The sequence below is a fragment of the Astatotilapia calliptera genome, chromosome 12 (genome assembly GCF_964374335.1).
Source record: "Astatotilapia calliptera chromosome 12, fAstCal68.1, whole genome shotgun sequence".
Taxonomy (NCBI): Eukaryota; Metazoa; Chordata; class Actinopteri; order Cichliformes; family Cichlidae; genus Astatotilapia; species Astatotilapia calliptera.
In genome coordinates, this window is record NC_137433.1 from 8,083,885 (window position 1) to 8,105,133 (window position 21,249).

A 21,249-nucleotide genomic window follows, 5' to 3' on the forward strand; every position below is an offset into this window, starting at 1 on the left:
GCTTAAACTTGAAATATGAAGTATACAACTATATGTATTGTTGTGAGCAAAGCAAAGCTGTGATGCAATATACACATGTAGAAAAAACACATCTGAGCATAGCTCTGAATGCTTGTGACTCTGCTTTACTTTTTCTACCTGCTTGCTTAAGTATTGGCAACTATGCAATAGCCTGTCTATCTCCTCCATACTTGTAGGAATCCTGCAGGAAAGCCTGAAGAGTACCTTTCTCACCCCATCTGTCATCACTACTCACCTGCCCTAAAACTCTCAGCATTGGAGCTCTGCCCTGATAGATTACTTACCTAAGGAAGCTCATTTGAACTTTGCTCCCACATTAATCAGCTCTTGACAAAAAGAGAAATAGCTCTGATTCCTGTTTAGTAACCTACCTAAAGACACTTACCTGAAGACTGTTGCTGCCTGTGAACTTTAGGGATTTGCATAAAAACACTAATCAAAGTCATTAACTGGTTAACTTGTGACAGTATCCTGCATTTGGGTCCTTCAGTGAAGTCTTGGCAGAATGCAGAGAAGCCACAAAATGCATAAATTCATCGACTTGATCTCACTCTGCAAGAAAGCTTTCCAAGAGTGCATGTGTGCCTGAAAGCGAGCACATGCCTTTAAAGAGGAGTTGAGATGCTGAGAGAAACTGATGCGTAATTCAGTCCTGATCATTACGGGTAATGTGAGCAAGTCTAGAGGGTGAGAGTGGACATTCGTCCAAGTGCTTGGTGTGGGAAAGAAAACTATTCATCACAAGATAGTGATTGGGTGAAAACAGCTGTCTTGTCCTTAAGTAGCTGCTGAGGGGAAAAATAGCAATCCAGTAAGTGTAGTGGTGAAGAGGAGCAGAGATAGGAGAAGATGGTAGCAGCTAGTGGAAACAGTGCTTCTTACTATTTTATTTCTCCAAGGAAAACAATCACTATTCACACAGATCCCAGAACTAGCAGATCATCAGTAGAGGTTGTATACTGAGCAACCTGGTATTCAACAATAAAATAAGTACAGAATTTTTTACTGTGTCCTCAGCATCCTTTTCTCTCTCACTTACTCTGTCTCACTCTTGCTCTCTCACTCTCTCTCCCAATTCCCTTCAGAGTGATAGTTTCTGTAACTCTGCAAACAGCTCTTATACATACAAAATTTGAACTGAGGTTGCTGTCTGCGTCTAGATCTATATAGTCTTATACCCTGAGTTAATTTATAAATAATCCCATGAACAGTAGAGGTGGACGTAACTATCATGAAGACCTGATTAGTAGATTCAATGTTACTATGTTGGTTTAAAAAATTGGATATGATACCACGGGATGGAAAGGGTGGATCTGACTGTGAAGCTGCTTGCTTACTTGCTGGCTAGAGACTTGCCTGTGTCAATAACCAATGAGCAAACCTTGGATAAACCTCCACTTTGAAACATAACAAGCCAAGATTTACAAAATAGAAATATTTTTTTATTTGATCTAGTGTGAAATGAGTGGCTGAGTTTGTAAACTTCACAGGAAGTTTGATGTGGAAGTTCGTAAACTTCCACATCATTGTCTAGGTTCTTGTTAATTCACAGAAAATGTCCCATTTCTTTTTTAAAAAAAAATTGTAATGTAAATTTTAAAAAAAGAATAAAATTTCTGTCATTTATCTAATACTTGTACTCACTAGCTGGGCCCACGTCCTCATTTTAGGTTTGACAGCATTTTAGTAGGTAAAAGTGAATGCTTTGACATGAATTGAGCTGCGGTTTGGGGAAGGCCTCGAAGGGGACTGGAGACGGCTCCCGGGCCTGGCAGATCCCCATGCACTAAATAGAAATGAAGACGTTAAAGAATTAAGAAGAAGGAGGGAGGGAGGGGCACGTAAACGAGAATGAGCAGCTTGCAGAACTGGGGGACCTATATAGATGACGACCGGAATGAGCGTGTTTGGAGGCGTGGTCCCGCTCCCAAATTCCGATACATAATCTCCAATTAATATGAAGGCCTGGAGGAAAGGTCTTTATCAGTAGGGAAAGCCATAAAACCTATGGAAATCCCCCTGGATTGGTTTCTTACGTACTATGTAATAAGATTTAATGTTGCAGACTCACATGCATGACAGGGAATCTCTTGATGCTGTTATTATTAGCATTGGTAGTGCTACTGGTCAAAAGTTCAGCTGCAGTGTGCTCTTGCTAAAGATCCAGTGCAGCACCTGACATGTTTTTATCTGACATCAACAGCACACTGAGCCTGCTGTTTCTGCTGCTTCTCATTCTTCTTCTTTGTCCTCCTCTCTCTGTCTTATCTGTAAGCTGTCATAGTGCAGGTCAAGACACACACACACACACACACACACACACACACACACACACACACACACACACACACACACACACACACACACACACATAGTTACACATTGTTCTGCTTGAAATAAGCACAAATTCCCGATGACTTGTAAATTATTCTTTAATTATCCCTTTACATCAAAATTTACACCAAAATTTAGGCAAAAGCACAGATTTAAAACACCTACTGCACATTACACATTAAATGTAACCAAACATAAGGTAGTTAAAACTAGGTAGTAACAGATACACAGTCACCTTATCAGTACTCGCACTGAAAACACATACAAAAGATAAACACTTGTTTTCTGTCTTTTTTAGTAGCGAAACCATGATGGAAACACCAACACAGTGTGGCTGTGTCTGAAAAGTGCTATATCACTACTTACTGTACTTTTCAAATGCATTTCTCAGTTAAAAGTGCAATTTTCAGTCACATATGACCAAAAATACCGGATCAGGTATTTTTTCCACACACACTGTGCAGTTAGCTCTATATTTAATGCTAAAACGCTGACCTTCAGCTTTAAGACAATTTGAAGACTAAAAGAAAAACCCTGGGTAGCAGTAGACATTGTAGTTTTGTACCCTTTAGGGTGAGGGTGATTCAAATAGCTAAAAGCCAAAAGTTCTCAGTCGATTGGATGTGAATGTAATTGCCCTCAAAGTAAAACTGAGTCAGGAGTTTAAAGCATGATGCTATGCTATATTTTTCGTCATGTCAGCTCATCAGAAAAGGGCCATCATCAACAATGTGTTAATCCTTCTTTGCCATGCTGTGCGGGACACGTGTCTAGCCTCAAACTCTTTTGTTTGTCAGAAAAAATAAATGCTGGAAAAACTGGTAAAAAACAATGTACAGTTTAACTTTTAAAATGAGGCTCTGAATTTGGTGTAGATGTGGATCCGATGTGCATGGTTGTCTGTCTCTCTCTGAACACTTAGCAGCACAAGGCTCATGCAGGCTTCATCAACAAAATTTCACCAATGTGGTAGCTACACAAAAGTGGTGATATAAGTTCTCAGACACAGCCTGGCTTCTCTTTTTTTTTTACCACGGGAAAGATATGTGACCATTTATATTGTAACAGGCACTGGTTCTGTAACACACAGAGCACATCTTTCCCCAGAGTCACATCTCCTCCACGGACACAGTTCAACAACATATGCGGCTGTAATGCTCCGCTGTACATTTTGTGGTGTGTTAAATGACTTTACAACACAACACACACACAGACATCACTATGCCATGGTTCAAGGTGAGTTCTCTTTACAGCTTGTACTCAAAGTGTCACATTGAAAAGGAGATTCACAAAAGAGACCACTGGAGAGGTTGGCATTTGTACAATATGAGAAAAACGCTTAAATTCAAAGCAGCAATAAACGTCTCAACACTGACACTGCAGAGGCGGTCACTGAAGTTTTACTTCCAGATGTGATGATTTCTTCTTTTATTCAGGCACATCTGCCACTATGATCTAATTTCCCCTGGTTGTGCAAACATTCTTATAGATAAGATTCATCATAATGAAGTGCACTGTGATTAATATATATATGTAAATGTAAGGCTTCTTGTATGTAAACCCCCCCAAACCACTTGATCACCGATAAGTACACTAATCTGCTCCCACCTTCATGAGCAAACACACTTGAGCATACACACATGTCACTCTTTTTATTTTATTCCCCCCATTAAGTGAGGAGTCCCACAAGCATTTGCATTGTAAAGTATGTGTGTCTGTGTGTGTGTTTGGATAGTAGCTGTAATTAGCATGATTGGAGAGTGAGGGATGGTTAGAAACACAGGTAGAGATGGTGCTGATGAGGACATTCACCCTACCGTGTAGCCTGCCAGGCGCCTCTCCTCAGCAACAAGCAGGCATCTTTTTGTCTCCATCGCTACAGCTCTCATCAGCAATGGCCGCGTGAGAGCTCTGAGTGTGTGTTGAGAGAGACACTGCGGCGCGCTCGTTTAAGGAGCGCTCGCTGAACAAAGTTGATTACACATTCATTAAAGCCCCGGCCTCTCGTTCACCCACTCCACTTGACCTGTCCAAGTGAGAGGCGGATCAGGGAGCGTACTCTGCATTCAGGACACACTGTGGATTATTTCTGGCTCTGTGCTTATGATTAGGGCACCGCAGTCACATGAAATATAAATAAATAAAAGATGATGATGATGATGATGAGATGATAAGATGGGTTTTGAAGTGCAGCCTCCCAGTGCTCACTCCTGCATGCCTCTCTGGCTCAGACAGCTAATGCCACATTATAATGGATACTATGGATTTCTTGCATCCTGTTAGATTTGTGATTTGCCCCATAATTGTGTTTGGAAGGCTTACTTGGGATTTTAATTTAGTTTTCATTTTTACATCGTTAGTTAAACCAAGTTTGCACAACTGAATGGGATCCTCTGCCTACAACTGAGACAGTTCTCTGCACTAAAAAACAAAAGGGAAAAAAAATATTGGATAGTAATTCAGTAAACAGCCAAATCAAATGGACCTCAGACAATCCTTCCAAATGTTTGCAGCACTGTCCTCGTGAGGATCTTGCAATTATAGCCTGAAACGCCTAGCACCAACAAACTGAATCTAACTTATCTTTGAAACTCCTCTGGAGAAGGCCGTCTCTGTTAGAAAATCAAATTTCAGCAGGAGCATGCGGAGATTACCTCTTCACGTTTCGGTCCCCTTGCAAGGCAGACAAAAGATTAAAAGATCACAAGGCGGTTGCAGGAAAATTAAACTAATAAATAAACAAGCACACTTCTGTTACACATAAAGGACACATTCTCTGCTCGGGACTTTTACTCTGTGTTGTTTTGCCTCTTCGGATAAAACAAAATAGCCTCACAAATCACTCTTGAAACGAACTGCCCGCAGCTCACAGACGAGTCACAGGGGGTCAGTTTGTATTAAAGGTTATGAGCAACTGTTGCTAATTGGTTTATTTTCCCAATAGTGAGACTCCAGTAGGGACAGGCTAACTGTAGCCACAGGCTGTAACCACTTTGTGCAAGTGGTGCACCTCTGTAGACTGTATATGAAAGATGTAAGTAGACTCCATGTCTGAGAGGTGAAACCTGCAGTCTCTGGGATTTTGCTAACCAGTCTAAGTACCCCTTGGTATGGCTATGTGCATCTACCACTACATAAAACCAACATGTGATGTCTTATCATGCCCAATATTTAGCAAAAATACTGATATACATATTAATATTGATGGAGTATCTATTCCACTCTAACGGCTTTAAAAATATGTTTTTAGCAGGATCTAATAAACTAAACCCTCCTCATAACACTGAATGATCCCCATTGCAGAACAAAAAACCCACAGCACAGGCTGGTTATGGGTAATATGTCCTTGAGATGGTCCTCATTTGTAAACAGAGTAAGAATCTGAGTTGCAGACTTGATCACTTACTGAATGAGCTCATTTGCTTCCAGTATTTTAGCTAAGGAACATTTTCTGCTCACTTCACTCACTCCAAATCATCCAACCAGGGCAGCACACATCAAGGGTGTAGGTCTTGTTTATAAGGTAATCAGGTTACTTTCATCAAATAACATCAGCCATCATGCTCTCATTCACTCCTGGCTAAGTCTGTTTGAGGTTCTTCTCCCAAAATGTAACTATGCTCTTTGGATTGACAATACACCACTGCTACCAGAATACTAAAACACATATTTCATTAAACTTTTATGATAGCATGTGGCATTTGTGGTTATTTCACAAGTTTTTTAAAATTTGCTTTACATTTTCCACATGTTCACCTCAGATGTTGGTGCTGATGAGTGTGAAAATATGACGTTATGAACCTCTGTGCAGAAGATGAATGAATAAAGATTTCCCTGTTCACTGTGAATCTCATGTCATCAGATGTTGCCTACATGTTAGCAGTGCTGTAGTGCAGCGGTCCCCAACCTTTTTTGCGCCACGTACCGGTTTAATGTTAGACAATATTTTCACGGACCGGCCTTTAAGGTGTTGCGGATAAATACAACAAAATGAAAAGATACAACCAGATATAAGAATAAATGTGAATTCACTGTGTAATTGTGTAACTTTATTAGCAGCGTCCTCCTGAAATGCACCAACAACACTGAGAGCAACATCCTCCTCTCTGCCCCTTAATGCTCTCTGGTCGCTATGGTAACGCATAAATATTTCTTTCAAATAAGACACACAACTACAACACGGGAAAAGATTCAGGAAAACCGAGTTAACGGTAAAGTCCCTGAAAACCATAAATTTCACACCTGAGCCTCAACTCTCACAGCCCGGTACCAAACGACTCACAGACCAATACCGGATGGTGGCCCGGGGGGTTGGGGACCGCTGCTGTAGTGCACTCTTTAACATACTAGACACACTAGACACTGTATGTATATATGTCTTGTGCTGGACTACATCATTCTTTAAACTTGAAACACTTTAATTCTCAAGGTGAATTTATTTTGCAGCTGCTAGTATCTGATAATGTAAGGAAAGCCAGTTACATGTGAGACATTTCAATATATTGAAGTTTTATGCTTGGCCAATTTAAATGACACAGACTGCTGTCTATGAGAACAGCAGGGATCATGTTCATGTTTGACTTCTATTTTGCATAAGAAAAGTCCCAGAGATCATATAACGCTGATTTCTGGCCACACAGATATTTCTTCAGATTCTCAGACTCTGTTGATGATATTATGTACTGTAGATGATGAGATAATCAAAGTCTTCACAGCTTTACATTGACAAACATTATTCTGAAATTGTTTCACAGTTGTTTTGCAGACTGGTGAACCTGTGTGCATCTTTACTTCTGAGGAACTCTGAAGTCATGTTACTGACTTGCTGTCAATTAACCTAATTAGTTGCAAAATATTCCTCCAGCTGATTTTCACACTGCTTATCTTTTCAACCTTTTGTTGCCATCATCCCAACTGTATTTAAAAAAAATATGTTGCTGTCATCAAATTCAAAACAAATTTTCAGGCAATAAAGGCAAGTAAAATAAGTGTTTAAACTATTGAATATATTTGACATTTTACACAGCTTTCCAATTCTCTTTTGTCCTGTCTTCCTTTCCTCCCCCCAACTAGATGCAGCAGATGGCTGTCGGAGGTTGCTACATAAATAAAACTGAACTGAATTGAAATGAAATGAATTCGTTACTTTAGTTGACTCAACAGAGAAACACAATACTTGCAGCTGCAAATTGTAGTTATATCAATTTCCAGAGTGATTTCCAGTTCTTTTTCACTCAGACATGGCAGACTGAGGCCAATTAGTCAACTGATATAATGTTGAGACAGATATTTAGATATTTCAGATATTTAGGCATGGTGACTAAAATTGGCCATTATTTCTTAAAATTCAATTGAATTTTTTTTTTCTATTGTGCCAAATCCCTTTAACAGTCACCTCAAAGCCCTTTATATCGTAAGAAAAAGACTATGATAATACAAGCGTGTCATCATTTGGATTTACATTTCTTTCAGTCTAAACATTGCAAGTTTATCACATGACATTTTCTTTAGTGAGAAATAACTGTGCCTGTACTGATCAGATGTAGACACTCCGTGTTGATTCTGTAAATACAGTGGCTTGATAAAGTATTTGGCCCTCTTGAACTTTTCCACATTTTGTCACATTACAGCCACAAACATGAATCAATTTTATTGGAATTCCACGTGAAAGACCAACACAAAGTGGTGTACACGTGAGAAGTGGAACGAAAATCATACATGATTCCAAACATTTTCTACAAATAAATAACTGCAAAGTGAGGTGTGCGTAATTATTCAGCCCCCTAAGTCAATACTTTGTAGAACCACCTTTTGCTGCAATTACAGCTGCCAGTCTTTTAGGGTATGTCTCTACCAGCTTTGCACATATAGAGACTGAAATCCTTGCACATTCTTCTTTGCAAAACAGCTCCAGCTCAGTCAGATTAGATGGACAGCGTTTGTGAACAGCAGTTTTCAGATCTTGCCACAGATTCTCGATTGGATTTAGACACCAGACAGGTCAGGGATAAAGTTATTGAGAAATTTAAAGCAGGCTTAGGCTACAAAAAGATTTCCCAAGCCTTGAACATCCCACGGAGCACTGTTCAAGCGATCCTTCAGAAATGGAAGGAGTATGGCACAACTGTAAACCTACCAAGACAAGGCCGTCCGCCTAAACTCACAGGCCGAACAAGGAGAGCGCTGATCAGAAATGCAGCCAAGAGGCCCATGGTGAATCTGTCCATAGGACAACTATTAGTCGTGCACTGCACAAAGTTGGCCTTTATGGAAGAGTGGCAAGAAGAAAGCCATTGTTAACAAAAAACCACAAGTCCTGTTTGCAGTTTGCCACAAGCAATGTGGGGGACATAGCAAACATGTGGAAGAAGGTGCTCTGGTCAGATGAGACCAAAATGGAACTTTTTGGCCAAAATGCAAAACGCTATGTGTGGTGGAAAAGTAACACTGCACATCACTCTGAACACACCATCCCCACTGTCAAATATGGTGGTGGCAGCATCATGCTCTGGGGGTGCTTCTCTTCAGCAGGGACAGGGAAGCTGGTCAGAGTTGATGGGAAGATGGATGGAGCCAAATACAGGGCAATCCTGGAAGAAAACTTCTTGGAGTCTGCAAAAGACTTGAGACTGGGGCGGAGCTTCAACTTCCAGCAGGACAACGACCCTAAACATAAAGCCAGGGCAACAATGGAACGGTTTAAAACAAAACATATCCATGTGTTAGAATGGCCCAGTCAAAGTCCAGATCTAAATCCAATCGAGAATCTGTGGCAAGATCTGAAAACTGCTGTTCACAAACGCTGTCCATCTAATCTGACTGAGCTGGAGCTGTTTTGCAAAGAAGAATGGGCAAGGATTTAAGTCTCTAGATGTGCAAAGCTGGTAGAGACATACCCTAAAAGACTGGCAGCTGTAATTGCAGCAAAAGGTGGTTCTACAAAGACTCAGGGGGCAGAATAATTATGCACACCCCACTTTGCAGTTATTTATTTGTAAAAAATGTTTGGAATCATGTATGATTTTCGTTCCACTTCTCACATGTACCCCACTTTGTATTGGTCTTTCACGTGGAATTCCAATAAAATTGATTCATGTTTGTGGCTGTAATGTGACAAAATGTGGAAAAGTTCGAGGGGGCCGAATACTTTTGCAAGCCACTGTATATGGCAAGCTGTGAGTAACAATGACATGTAAATGTATAAGTTTTATAATGAATTCTTTCACGTATTAGAGATGATCCATCTTTGGGCAGCACGATGAAGCAGTTAGCAGTAGAAATGTTCCTAGCAACTAAATAAACAGTTATTTAAATGAGAGAAATGATGCCTAGTCTAAAATACAGGAAACTGGGCACATTTTAAATCTAGGAAGTTAATAATTGGCCAAACAAATATTTTGTCTGTATTTTAGGAACAATGTGAAATCGTGTTTCAAATGTCACTGAAATGTACTTTGACTTGACTTGAGCACACACAGGCTCAGATTAGTTTGGCTAACCCTAGCAGTGCTAGCGGCCGCAGCCTGGGTTTCTTCCGTCCTAACCCTCCTATTCAGTGCAGAATATGGTCACACCTGGTTTCTGTTGCTTGGTTACATATCTGCTGTCAGTGCTGGCGGTCGGTTGTATTATTGCACCATCTTTGAATGGTACAACAGCACCTGCCATTGTACTTTTATAAAATAAGAATAATACATCCTGCACCTGTGTTGAACCCCATCACCACCACCACAGTCTAAATTTATCCTTGTTAGGGTAACTGGTGATTCTAAATGGCGTGTCGGTGTGAATGTGAGTACCTCACCAGTGGCTGGACAAGCACGATAATTTAATGGAAAGCTATCCTTCTTTGAATTTTCTTTCTTTTGAGTAGATTTACTAGACTGTCACTCAACATGGCTGTCCGGTATGTGTATATGAAATCTCAAAGCTATTATTCTGATGGTCTTATCACTCAACCGATGCACCTGTCTAGCTATGTTGCGTTTATTACTAGCTGCATTGCCACGGTGAAACATTGGAATGTTAACTCGGGTGATGACACGTCTGGTATTTGCCTTTCATTTTCCCTCCCCGCACTGAATGTGACCTTCTGTTATTCGTGCACAGTGTCCATGTTAAATGCTGTATGGTTCACTGTCAACAAGACAATGCACTGAAATTGCGATAGAATTTATTGAATCTAATGTAGTTATGTTGCTTCACAACTGCTTCTCACTTTCATGTCAGCTGACACTGGAATTTATAACAACAGGCCTTGTGTGCCGAGAATAGACCAACAATCAGGGGGGAGCATATGAGCGGTATGTGCGTCTGTACGAAAATCATTGATGGGTGTCAGCAGGTGATCACTCTCTTGTCATGTGTGCACGTGTTGTGTGCACACACTGAAAACAATATCCATCTTGGAACTATATTTAACCAAGGGCTGCTGCATACTGTGTTCAGTATGTGATAGCAGTGAATTGATTCTCAGTGCAAAGCAAGTAAAAAAAAAAATGCCAATAACGGTTTACTTACTTTCAGTTTTTAAAAAAATCACTGAAATACTTCAAATGGATTCAGTCTTTCTTGCTTTGTGTGTTCTTGTCTGATAAGCGATAGCTCTGCAGTGCTGTGGATGTGCGTATCTGAGGCTGTGTGTTCGCTCTGCATCCAGCAAATATGTAAATTGTTGTGAATTTAGCTGTTAAGCACACTGCAGAATATCTGTATACAAATATCCTGCAGTGTGAACTCTTTCACAGATATAGCAGCAAGAAAACATCTTAAAATTTCATTACAGTTGTTAAAAGTATTTACAGTTTTTCTACTGTGAGAACAGTGTCACCATAGGTTTGCACCTCACTACAATTTGTTATTACAGCAGTTGTTTATAGACATTTGAGTGTTTACTACTGTAGGAGGTAATGACAGTTTGTCCCTGTGGGCTTTTCATTTCAATTTTATTTATATAGTGACACATCACAACAACAGTTCCCTCAAGGTGCTTTTTATTATAAGGTAATGACCCTACAATAATACAAAAGAAAAGAAAAGAAAAAAAGAAAACCCTGACAACTTCCCATTATTTGGAAGGAAAAAGGAAAAACCTTTTAACAGGAAGAAACCTCTAGCAGAATCTGTCTCCTGGAAGAGTGGCCGTCTGTCGCGATTATTAGAGGTCAGGGGGGAAGACACGACAAAGAGAGCCAGAGATGAATAATAACTAATAATTAAATGCAGAGAGATGTATAAACACATAGTGAGTGGAGAAGGTGATTGAATGTGCAAAACCCACGTAATGTACCTGATCGAGCCCTAACTATATGCTTTATCGAAAAGGAAAATTTTGTTTTTATGTCTTTTTGGGTTTTGTTTAGTGTGTGTGTGTTTTTGTTTTGTTTCAGACATTATGAAAAGCAGCAAGGCACATCACTGCACATTAAAGAGCCACAGGTAACAAGCTGCACATCCAAGGACAAAAAGTCTGCAAAGAACTTTAAACCTGATACTAACTTGTGTCCTGTTGTAGCTGGATTACATTTTGGACTGACAGCTTAAACAGTATTTGAAACAACTGTCCAGTGACACCTCATGCAAAGGAAGTTAAAGTTCACTTCGCCCATCTTAACAATGGAGCCTACCCATATAATGTACCAGATTCAGCCCAAAACAGTGTAGGGAGAAAACGATAAAGCTAACATAGAAATACAAGAAAATAAAAGACCATAACAGACAAAGTGAAACTAAAGTGGTTTGCTGGATTACCCCAGGGAATGTCCAGAACTGAAAGCCCAATAAATCTGATTTTAAGGTGAACAATTGCTTGAAAAGATCATTTTATGTTGGTGCCAGCTACAAAAAAGTTTTTTAAAAAATGTTTTACACTCTGAAAGCAGTGCCTGTCTTTCAGTTCACCAATGAATCGTTATGTATCTGATGGAGGAGGAGCATGTTAAACAGACTAAAATAATGTACTGGTTCTGCAGAACACTCGATCATTTCTTTTCCAGATTGTGTTGAACAGATTTAATGGTGGGCTCACATCATTTAAGGGTTCATATTGGGCATGTGGGGTTTTTAGCTAAATGTTTGCCTTCTCTTGAAACAGCAGCCTCTTTAGCATCTGAAGCGCCTCTGTTTTTCAGAAATGGTGCTGCCAGCTGCTGAAGTCAATGCGTAGCCTGATGACGGGGGAGTCCTACACTGCTGGTGTTTATGCTGATTGCCAGAACTTTTCAGCAACACCTGCAGAGGATCTTTTGAGCACTTCTTCAATCAGACAGGCGCTTGCTCTGCATGTTGAACTGCTCATGAAGTCCTGCTCAGTGAGACAGAGCTGGCAAGTTCAGAGTAGATTTTCCTTTGTTGTTTACAGTTTTTATCTCCCCTTGTGGGAGACCCTTTGAACTAAAATCCCACATCTGCCTGTGTTTCAGTGTCTGTTAGAGAACTCCTGTGTAAAACAGGTTGCCTTCACTTTTTTCAAAACTTTGTCTCTTCGGAGAAAACCCCTCTGTTAAAAGGAGAAGCCGCCGTTTTTACAGCAGTGTATTGGCATCGTGTGACAGCTTCACTCTAAAATAGACTGTGAGAAGTCACACAGCCTGCGTGATCGAGCATGTGTGAACCTGAGATGACTGGGGTGACATGCAGAAGCTGTGAGCAATGGAGGCGCTAGCGTCGGCTTCAGTTTAGCTTTTTGAAACTGACATGTGCTCTTGTTGTTGAAGCTCGAGCCATTCTGGCACCTGACAAATCCTACGAATGCCAGCTGACCATTAGCTCTGAATTGGATAACTAAGTGAAACTACAGTTCTGTGAACAGGGACAATATTTCCCAGCATTGCATTCCAGCAAAATGGAAATGGAAATGTGTTCATTAAAAACTCACATTCACCAGCAGACAAACTCACATATTCCTGCTGTACTTTTCATAAACACACGCAGGCAAAAGCAGCAACGTGATCGCTCAACTTACATTCTTTTCCTGCTGTCCAGCAAAATGCTGCCTGCACTTGAAGTCTATTCCTCCAGGTTGCTACTGGAGTAGAAACTCGACATCTCTGATACTGTTTTGGAGACACTCCAGGATGATGAACCATTTGAGGTGAGGTCCAGGGAGGAGCTGTGTGGTCTGGCCTCAACCACAGCCCCGCCAGGCCCTGGGCCTCCTATAACTTTCACCTTGGGCTGCTCTACATCGTCCCCAACCTGTAGAATAGTAGACACGGTGGTCTCCATCCTGCTGGCCTTGTAAACACTTGTCTGGGTCTGAAGATAGCGGGTGGACTTGAGTTCGAGGCCTTCATAGGAGCCTTGAGGGACGCAGGGGCAGCAGTGGAATGCTTGTTTAAAACCAGCTCGAAACCTGTGGAGGAAATACACAAATAAATCTGTTCTCCTGTGATTTGGCTGCACGATGACTCAGAGGTTTACACTGTTGCTTCACCCCAAGAGAACCCTGGGTTCAAACCTGGATAGCCCCCTTTCCCTTATTGACATCTATCATCCCCTCATAAATAAAATCATCATTTACAAACTGCATTCTTTACTCTGGTGATCTCTGCCTAATATTAAAATTTGTTTAATAATCTAAAACATGTTAATGTGAAAAAAATAACAAATCAAAACCCTGAAATCTATTATCTGCTATTTTGTTTTAATGTCTGACCAGGAGTGACAACTTGGGAAAGTTACAAAAGAAGATGACAAACATACAAAACTATCACCAGTTTAGCTCTGCAGAGTTTTTTCATCTTCAGCTAACTGTTTGCAAATGGCCTGGTTTTGTTTGATCCCTGTGTGTGGATGAAGCCAGGAGTACAGTGCCAGGCAGTGGCAGCACAGTAAGCAGGGTGGTGTTATAACTGAGACACTCAGAGTCAAACTGGTGTTGTAACTATTCAACGTTACCTCTCTGTGAAGCCCCAGTAAAAACTCAGTGAAGCATTTAGCAGCTAAAGAGATATTTCCACACAGGAGTTGGTTAGAGAGTGAATATTAGACCTAAATTGGTCAGATGGACTGAGAAACAGCTCTAAATAGAAGCTAATGAAGCTCTCTGTGGATTCTGGTTGTGTAAACAGAACGGTGACACATTACTCATTCCAACTTTATAATGAAATTTGTGTAGCTTGTTGTACAGCCTCCAAGTAAACAAAAAGTCATTTAATGCAGGTTTAAAGGACACAGCTGGTTCATTTTTTCCTCATCTTCTTACAGGTAAACTACAGTACAACAATAACATCCATCCATGAAACCCATATGCTCTAGATATTTTAAATGTAAAGGAAACTGTAAATCTGAGTTATTAACATTATATCTGTGGTGCAATTGTATGCCAAAGACACTAGAACATCATGTGTGTGTACAAACAAAAGATCATCTGTCAATGGCACTTCGGGCATGAAGCTAACAGCAGATGTAAAACTGTAACAGTTTAACACACATGCGCAGTGAACGTCCAAATGTTACTGTTCATTAACACATTTGCAGGTGTTACAAAAAAGACTAAAAATAAATCAAAACACTGACAGAAGACACGATGGAAGTATTTTGCGATTTAGATGAGAAAAGCCTGACATGAAACATCTTCAGTAGACAAACACAACCAAATGTGAAGCCAAGACAGAGAGAGAAGAATGAAGGGAAAGGCAACATGTCTGTCGCTGAGAGCGAGCGATAAGAAAGAGACTGATAAAAAAACACTCACATTGGTTATGCATATGAGCTCAGGGAGACAAAAACCACCAGTGACTAAACCTATAAACCTCACCTCAGCCCACACATTTTCATTTTTGGGACTTGGGAGGTAAAATACTCAAGTGTGAAATCGCATTTCTCTGAAAGCTCAAAGGCAATTAGCAGGTTACAGCAATGGCGGACAATGGAAGATGCTTCATTAAAGAAGCATCTTCCACTGTCTTTGTGAATGATGATTCATTCGCAAAGTCAAATATTTTAGATCGATAGAAAAGATAGGATAGCTTATTTCGAACATGTCAATGTAAGTAAAATAACAAGAGAGAAGCCAGGAGTACCAGGCAGTGTTAACCAGCAAAAACTGCTATAAACTTAAAAATTGTTGACAGTCACATTAGCTTAAGTGTGTACCATTATAAAGGAGTGTCTGGTGTTTAAAATTTGCTATGTTTTTTGATGAGGTTTATTGCCCATACTAAGTAATTTTGATATAAAAATAATGTAGCCTGAGCTTTTCAAAAATCCAAAGCCTACATTGTCATGGGGGGCTTATTGTTTTTTCCCTTATTTTCTCAAACTTTTTGGTTAAGTTGCACGTGGAGTTTTAACTCCATCCCTTGGAGCTGTGATCCTTCTGTGATGCTTAAAACTCTAAGTTTTCAATCTCAATTGGGCTAGATAATGGCTTAGAGCAGACTAACGAGGCATTAATGGAAAAAACAAAAGCTGTTTAGAACGCACTGTGTGCTACTCTTGTCAGCCACATCTCAATCCAAATCAATGACTTTAATGTACTTGAATAAGAAAATTGCATTATGAGGTTGCTGTCCACAAGTTTGAAGCAAAAGATGGATGCTGTCATGTCAGTCTTAACCAGAATCTTTGAGGAATGTCTCACAGCTGAGCCTACGACAGGAAAAATAAAGACAGTTCTAAACCTCAGTATTTGATATGTGGAACTAATAAGATGCCCTGTTGGTGAAGTAGTTGCATGCATAATGGTTTGGAGGTGCTAACTAACCTGTCATTTAAGCAGCAGTAGATAATGGGGTTGTACATGGTAGAGCTCATGGCCAACCACATGATACCAAGGTAGACCTGCTGGATGTATGTTTCCTCAAACATTTCGGGGAAGAACTGGTGCAGCAGGAAGTAGACATGGTAGGGCAGCCAGCAGATGGCAAAAGTACATACCACCACAATCATCATCTTCACCACCTGTTGAATACATGATTACGCAATTATGTTTTGTAGATTTCTCCAGTGTGAACATGATTCTCAGTCAGACAAAGATTAATGTCAGACCAATTACAAATTGGTATCCTTAAGGAGCCTTAAGGTCATTATTATTAAAATAAGATTTCAGCAAAAATCATCCATTCATCTAAAAAGGAACCCCAGGTTACTCACGATGAATGTATCATGAGTAACTTGGGGTTCATTTTCTTGTTCAATGACACAAAGGAATGGAGGAGCCAGAGATCATTCCATTAACCTCCCAATTGATAGATGTTCTTTGGGCCAAAGCTCATTTAAGATAGAGCAGAAAATTTGTCTGTGGACAGAAGAATCAAAATTCAACATTCATTTTTGGAAAAATGCCTGTGAGAGGAACCATCTGACGTGGTCTCTATTCAAAAGCCTATATTTCTGATGGTATGAGGGTACATAAGTCCCTATGACAGGGGTCGGCAACCTGCGGCTCCCGAGCCGCATGCAGCTCTTTAGTCCTTATAGTGCGGCTCTGCGTGGTTTGGGAAAATAAATTAGAAGCATTTAGCTGAAGTGTATTTTATTTATGTTAGTTCATTTTTAACTTGTAGTTCTAAATTGGAAGATTATTGTGATATTGAAATATAAAAATAAAATTATATTCTATTATTTTTTTCATCGCTCAAAATAAGTGTCACACTCGCGAAAGCCGGTTTACCCGCCGAAACGCCGTGCATTTATCGAGACTTTCAACCCCAGGTAGGCCAATTATGGAGCTTCGGATCCACATTATGTCAGCAGCTGTTCTCCACCGTGAACTATGTTAAAAACAAACGCCACTCACGCCTCACAGATGACAGCTTACAGTCCTGCGTAAAGATGAAAGTGACTTCGTACAGCCCCGATTTGCAGACGCTGTGCGCAGAGGTTCAGGAGCAGAAGTCCCATTGCAAACATATCACGGCAGACCCGACGATGTTTCCATGAACATGCTTTTCAGCATCTCTTTACTGACCACTTTTCACACGGTTGCTGTACGCACACAGCCGGCTGTAGCTTTTCAGCTCACAGCCCGACACATACCAACACAACAGCAGAGAGAGCACAGACGTTAAGGCAGCGAGGCGTGATTGCGGGTGCCGCTCAGGTGCGTCCGCCTCCCCTGCAGCGGTGTTGCAGACCACACCTCGCCACACACATTAACCAATTAAAATACATATTTAGGCAGAATTTTGCAAATATCTATTTTTCATTTTTCAGCAGCATAGTGCTTTTTTTTTCCAATTATTTTTTAAAAGTCAGGTCAAGGCTCCAAAAGCCCACAGGCAATATAAGGGTGGCGGCTCACAACAGTTTTTGTTTGCTACATGGATCATTTTAGCTCAGCTGGGTGTCTTTCCTTTTGTTATATTTCTTTAAGAGTTCAAAATGTGTTAATTACATAAATAAAATGTAATTTTCTCTGTAGCACTTCATGGATTTCATAAGCAACACACCTTAGTTGTTCACACAAAGCATAAAGGTAAAAAACAATATATACAGTGTTATCTTCATTTTAGATGTAGTATAGTAAAGTATTTGCGGCTCCGAGTGTTTTCTTTTGCGTGGAAACCGGGTCCAAATGGCTCTTTGGGTGTTAAAGGTTGCTGACCCCTGCCCTATGACATTGAAAGCTTGCACATTTAATACATTTTATATGTTCTAGTGTGAATTAAATTTGAGTTTTTGCGATTAGCAAATCGCCACATTCCGATTTTATCGATATTTTACACAGTGTAGTAACTTTTGAGAATTTTGAGTTTATAGAGTCATAGATGAACTCAATATGCTGTCTAACACCCAGAGGAAATCCACACAGACACCCCCATTGAGGCTCCCCATGATTAGCAAGAGCAGTTCCCCAAATAAGAGAGTGAGCCAGTAAAACGTGTCTCAGAAAACCAGTACTCACAACAGTGTTACAGCAGGTATTGTCAGTTTCCGGCTTCATTTGTTATCTCTTAATGATGAGATTACAAACTGCACTGCATCGATTGTTTCCACTGAGAACTCAGCATTCACCAATGTCATTTTAACAAGACATTGGCCAGCAGAGCCAACAAATCTGTTTGTGCAGAAAATTCTGAGCTACTTTGAAATCTTTCTGGGGCAAAATAAAAATATAATAGATCATGAGACACGGTCAGCGCTGCCAAGACAGACAGTGCTCACTGGCATTTAAGAGAGAATAAACAGATGATAATTTGACACATTAATCACTCTCTATTTTAAAAAATGCCCTGCTAGCATGCTAAACTTTAGCAGAAGTTGGCACTGACCACAAAGAACTCCTGAGGGTGTAGTTATTGAGAATGCAATTAGCTCAGCAGGTTTTGGAGAAATGAAAGTGATCTCATATTTGCTGTTAAAGACGGTGGCTCACCAAAGTGACAAAAGAATTTACCGCGGAGGAGTCGTGGTTTTCTACACCTAATGAGCAAGAAGAAGAGCTAATGGTGAAAAGAGTGGATTAAGAGACTGCAGTTGGTTAAATTAGCAAAAAGTGGTCTGAAAAAAAAAACAGTCTAAGATAGAAGAAAGGACTGAGAACTCAGATTCAGGTGTGTGATGCTATGATGATTTTTTTATTACACGAGGAGACATCAGTCACATCCTGCTCAGGGCTGCAGAGCACAAAAATATTCTGATTACATTAGTGGTGAAATCCAGTAGGCAGGTTACCTTGCGTTTGGCAGTCAGCTGCTCCTTGTAGCGGTCAGAGGAGTCCCCAGGGATCTCACTGGCCCAGAGTGTCAGTCCCACCACCAGGTAAGCACAACCCATCAGCAGCAGTGGAAATGAATATATGAGGATGACCACACACACGTAGTACCTACAAACACATATTCTATATTATTACAAAAATATTTATCTATTCAAATAAAGTCAATAAGTAAATGCATTTGTAAAAGCAGACACATTGGCATGTATTGCATGGTAAATGGAAAAACTGTAGAGCAGCCAGGATTAAAGTATGACTAACTGACTCCCAGCCACTCCAGCACAAATTAGTCAAGACAAGGCACAAGATGTGATACCATATGCTGAACTCATATGTTTTATCAATCAGTCAACAATTCAATTTCAGTTCAATTCAATTTTATTTATACAGAGCCAAAACACAACAACAGTCGTGTCAAGGTGTTTTATATTGTAGGTTAGACCCTAGAACATAGGTGTCAAACTCTGGCCCGCGGGCCAAATTTGGCCCGCAGCCTAATTACATTTGGCCCGCGAAGCCATACCAAATTACTATTAGAGCTGGCCTACTGGTATTATACAGCTAATATATATATTGTCTAGTATTAAGCTTTGCTTGTTCCATATTCAGGTTTCCAGCAAAACGTATTTGAGTCCATAAGAAAATATTCATTCTTATATCTGGAGGAAGATTTTTTTTTTTCAATAAATATTAATGTTAGCCCACGACTTTGTTCCAGTTTTGGCCCACTGTGTATTTGAGTTTGACACCCCTGCCCTAGAATAATACATAGAGTCAACAGCAGTCAATACTCCAGAAACTTGCACTTTGAAGTAGGATTTGGAGCAAGAACTTCATCTTATGCTGCATAACTAACCTGCCCTGGTACCTGTTGGATCAAAAAGTGAAAGAACTGGATTTTGTAATCTGACTTAGTCCTAGACTCTGGCATGCGGGTGCAGAGTCACATAAGTGTACCTTTTGGATGCACTTATTCAGACCAATTCTTTGTGCTGTCCTTGCCTAAAGAGTTTGAAGCTGGCAGCTCTGTTCTTGGAATGGACTCGAAAGCTTTATTTGTATCAACAGACAAAGTAGTGCTCAATTTGTGCATTGTTCCAGAGTGAGGCTTGAAGTGAACCCATTACTACTGTTGGTGAATTAAAATAATTTCCCTTAAAAAAAAAAAAGGTTATAAGAGTCCATAAGAGTGCAGCTCAAGGAACACCTAAGATGCTGCTCAGTAGCCTCAAACTCCCAGGCCTCTACTAGAGGACCAGAGATTGAGGAGTACAGACATAGAGATGCAATCGCCCACTTCTCATCAGCCAAAGTAATGGCTATAACTGTCAACCTGCTGAAGTTCAAACTGAGCATCAGATTGGGGAAGAAAGGTGACTTAAATAACTCTAGACTCTGCATGGTTGTTGGTGCCTGACGAGCTGGTCTGAATATTTCAGAAACTGCTGACCTACTGTGACTTTTCCACAAAATCATCCCAAAGTTTACAGAGACTGGTCTGAAAAAGAGGAAATAGCTCCCTGGGTGAAAATGCCTCGTTGGTGTTAGAGCCTGGAGACGAATGGCCAGATAAGAAGGCAACAGCAGCTGAAACAACTTGTTTCTCCCAGTTTATACATACATTTAACAGGAAACAAGATAATGTATAATAGGTCCTGTTTCACAGCTTAAGTTACCTCCTTTGGTTTGCAAGAGTCAGGAGTTGATGTTACAAATATATCTTTTAATGAAATCCTGCCTTCATGCACCACCTGTCTTTCCTTAAATGTTCTTTAATTTATCATGAAACTGGTACGCAGCTGCTGTTAAAGTGAATTGTTAAATGTTGTCATTTTTATGCTTACCACCTCTACATTGTTTCAAACTCTGTGATCAAGGCATTCCTTTGTCCCCCTCCCCAGCCTCTCGATGTTCTGGGGGGAGGCTGTAGTGTTTTATTACAAGCACATCCCATGTGAAGGATTTGGGCTAGAGGCAGGTGATGAGCATTATGCTCCACCGCCTGGTTCTGACCAAGGCTTCCCTCGTTAGTGAGTTAAAGACCGGTTGAAGATGTTCTGTTATGTCTTGTGTTCTTCATGAGGAATAAGTCTCTAAACTAGCGGGGCATATGGAAACACAGACCCAACATTTATTTAGCCATTATATCTCGAGCATGCAGCTATCCGTGAGTTCAGTTTCTTCTTCGCACCTCATATGGGCAACAGCTTTTCTGCATCCTGATTCATGTGTGT

General features: G+C 40.4%; 2 protein-coding genes across 6 annotated transcripts in view; both read right to left on the bottom strand.

Moving 5' to 3' along the window:
• The window catches only part of LOC145432300 (ATP-dependent RNA helicase DDX54-like), a 318,477-nt gene that overhangs the window by 244,620 nt on the left and 52,608 nt on the right, over positions 1–21,249 (bottom strand). The gene's annotated exons all lie outside the window — the stretch shown is intronic.
• Positions 11,284–21,249, bottom strand: part of tacr1a (tachykinin receptor 1a) — a 49,591-nt gene continuing 39,625 nt past the window's right edge. The window contains exons 3-5 of one of the 2 annotated variants that reach the window (XM_026186895.2): positions 18,976–19,126; positions 16,064–16,260; positions 11,284–13,708 (exon numbers count right to left, since the gene is read on the bottom strand). In XM_026186895.2, the coding sequence (XP_026042680.1) occupies positions 13,363–13,708; positions 16,064–16,260; positions 18,976–19,126 (694 nt within the window). In that variant the 3' untranslated portion in view covers positions 11,284–13,362. Of the gene's footprint in view, positions 13,709–14,438; positions 15,949–16,063; positions 16,261–18,975; positions 19,127–21,249 lie in introns of those variants that run through there. The other variant, XM_026186896.2, reaches the window with a different exon arrangement.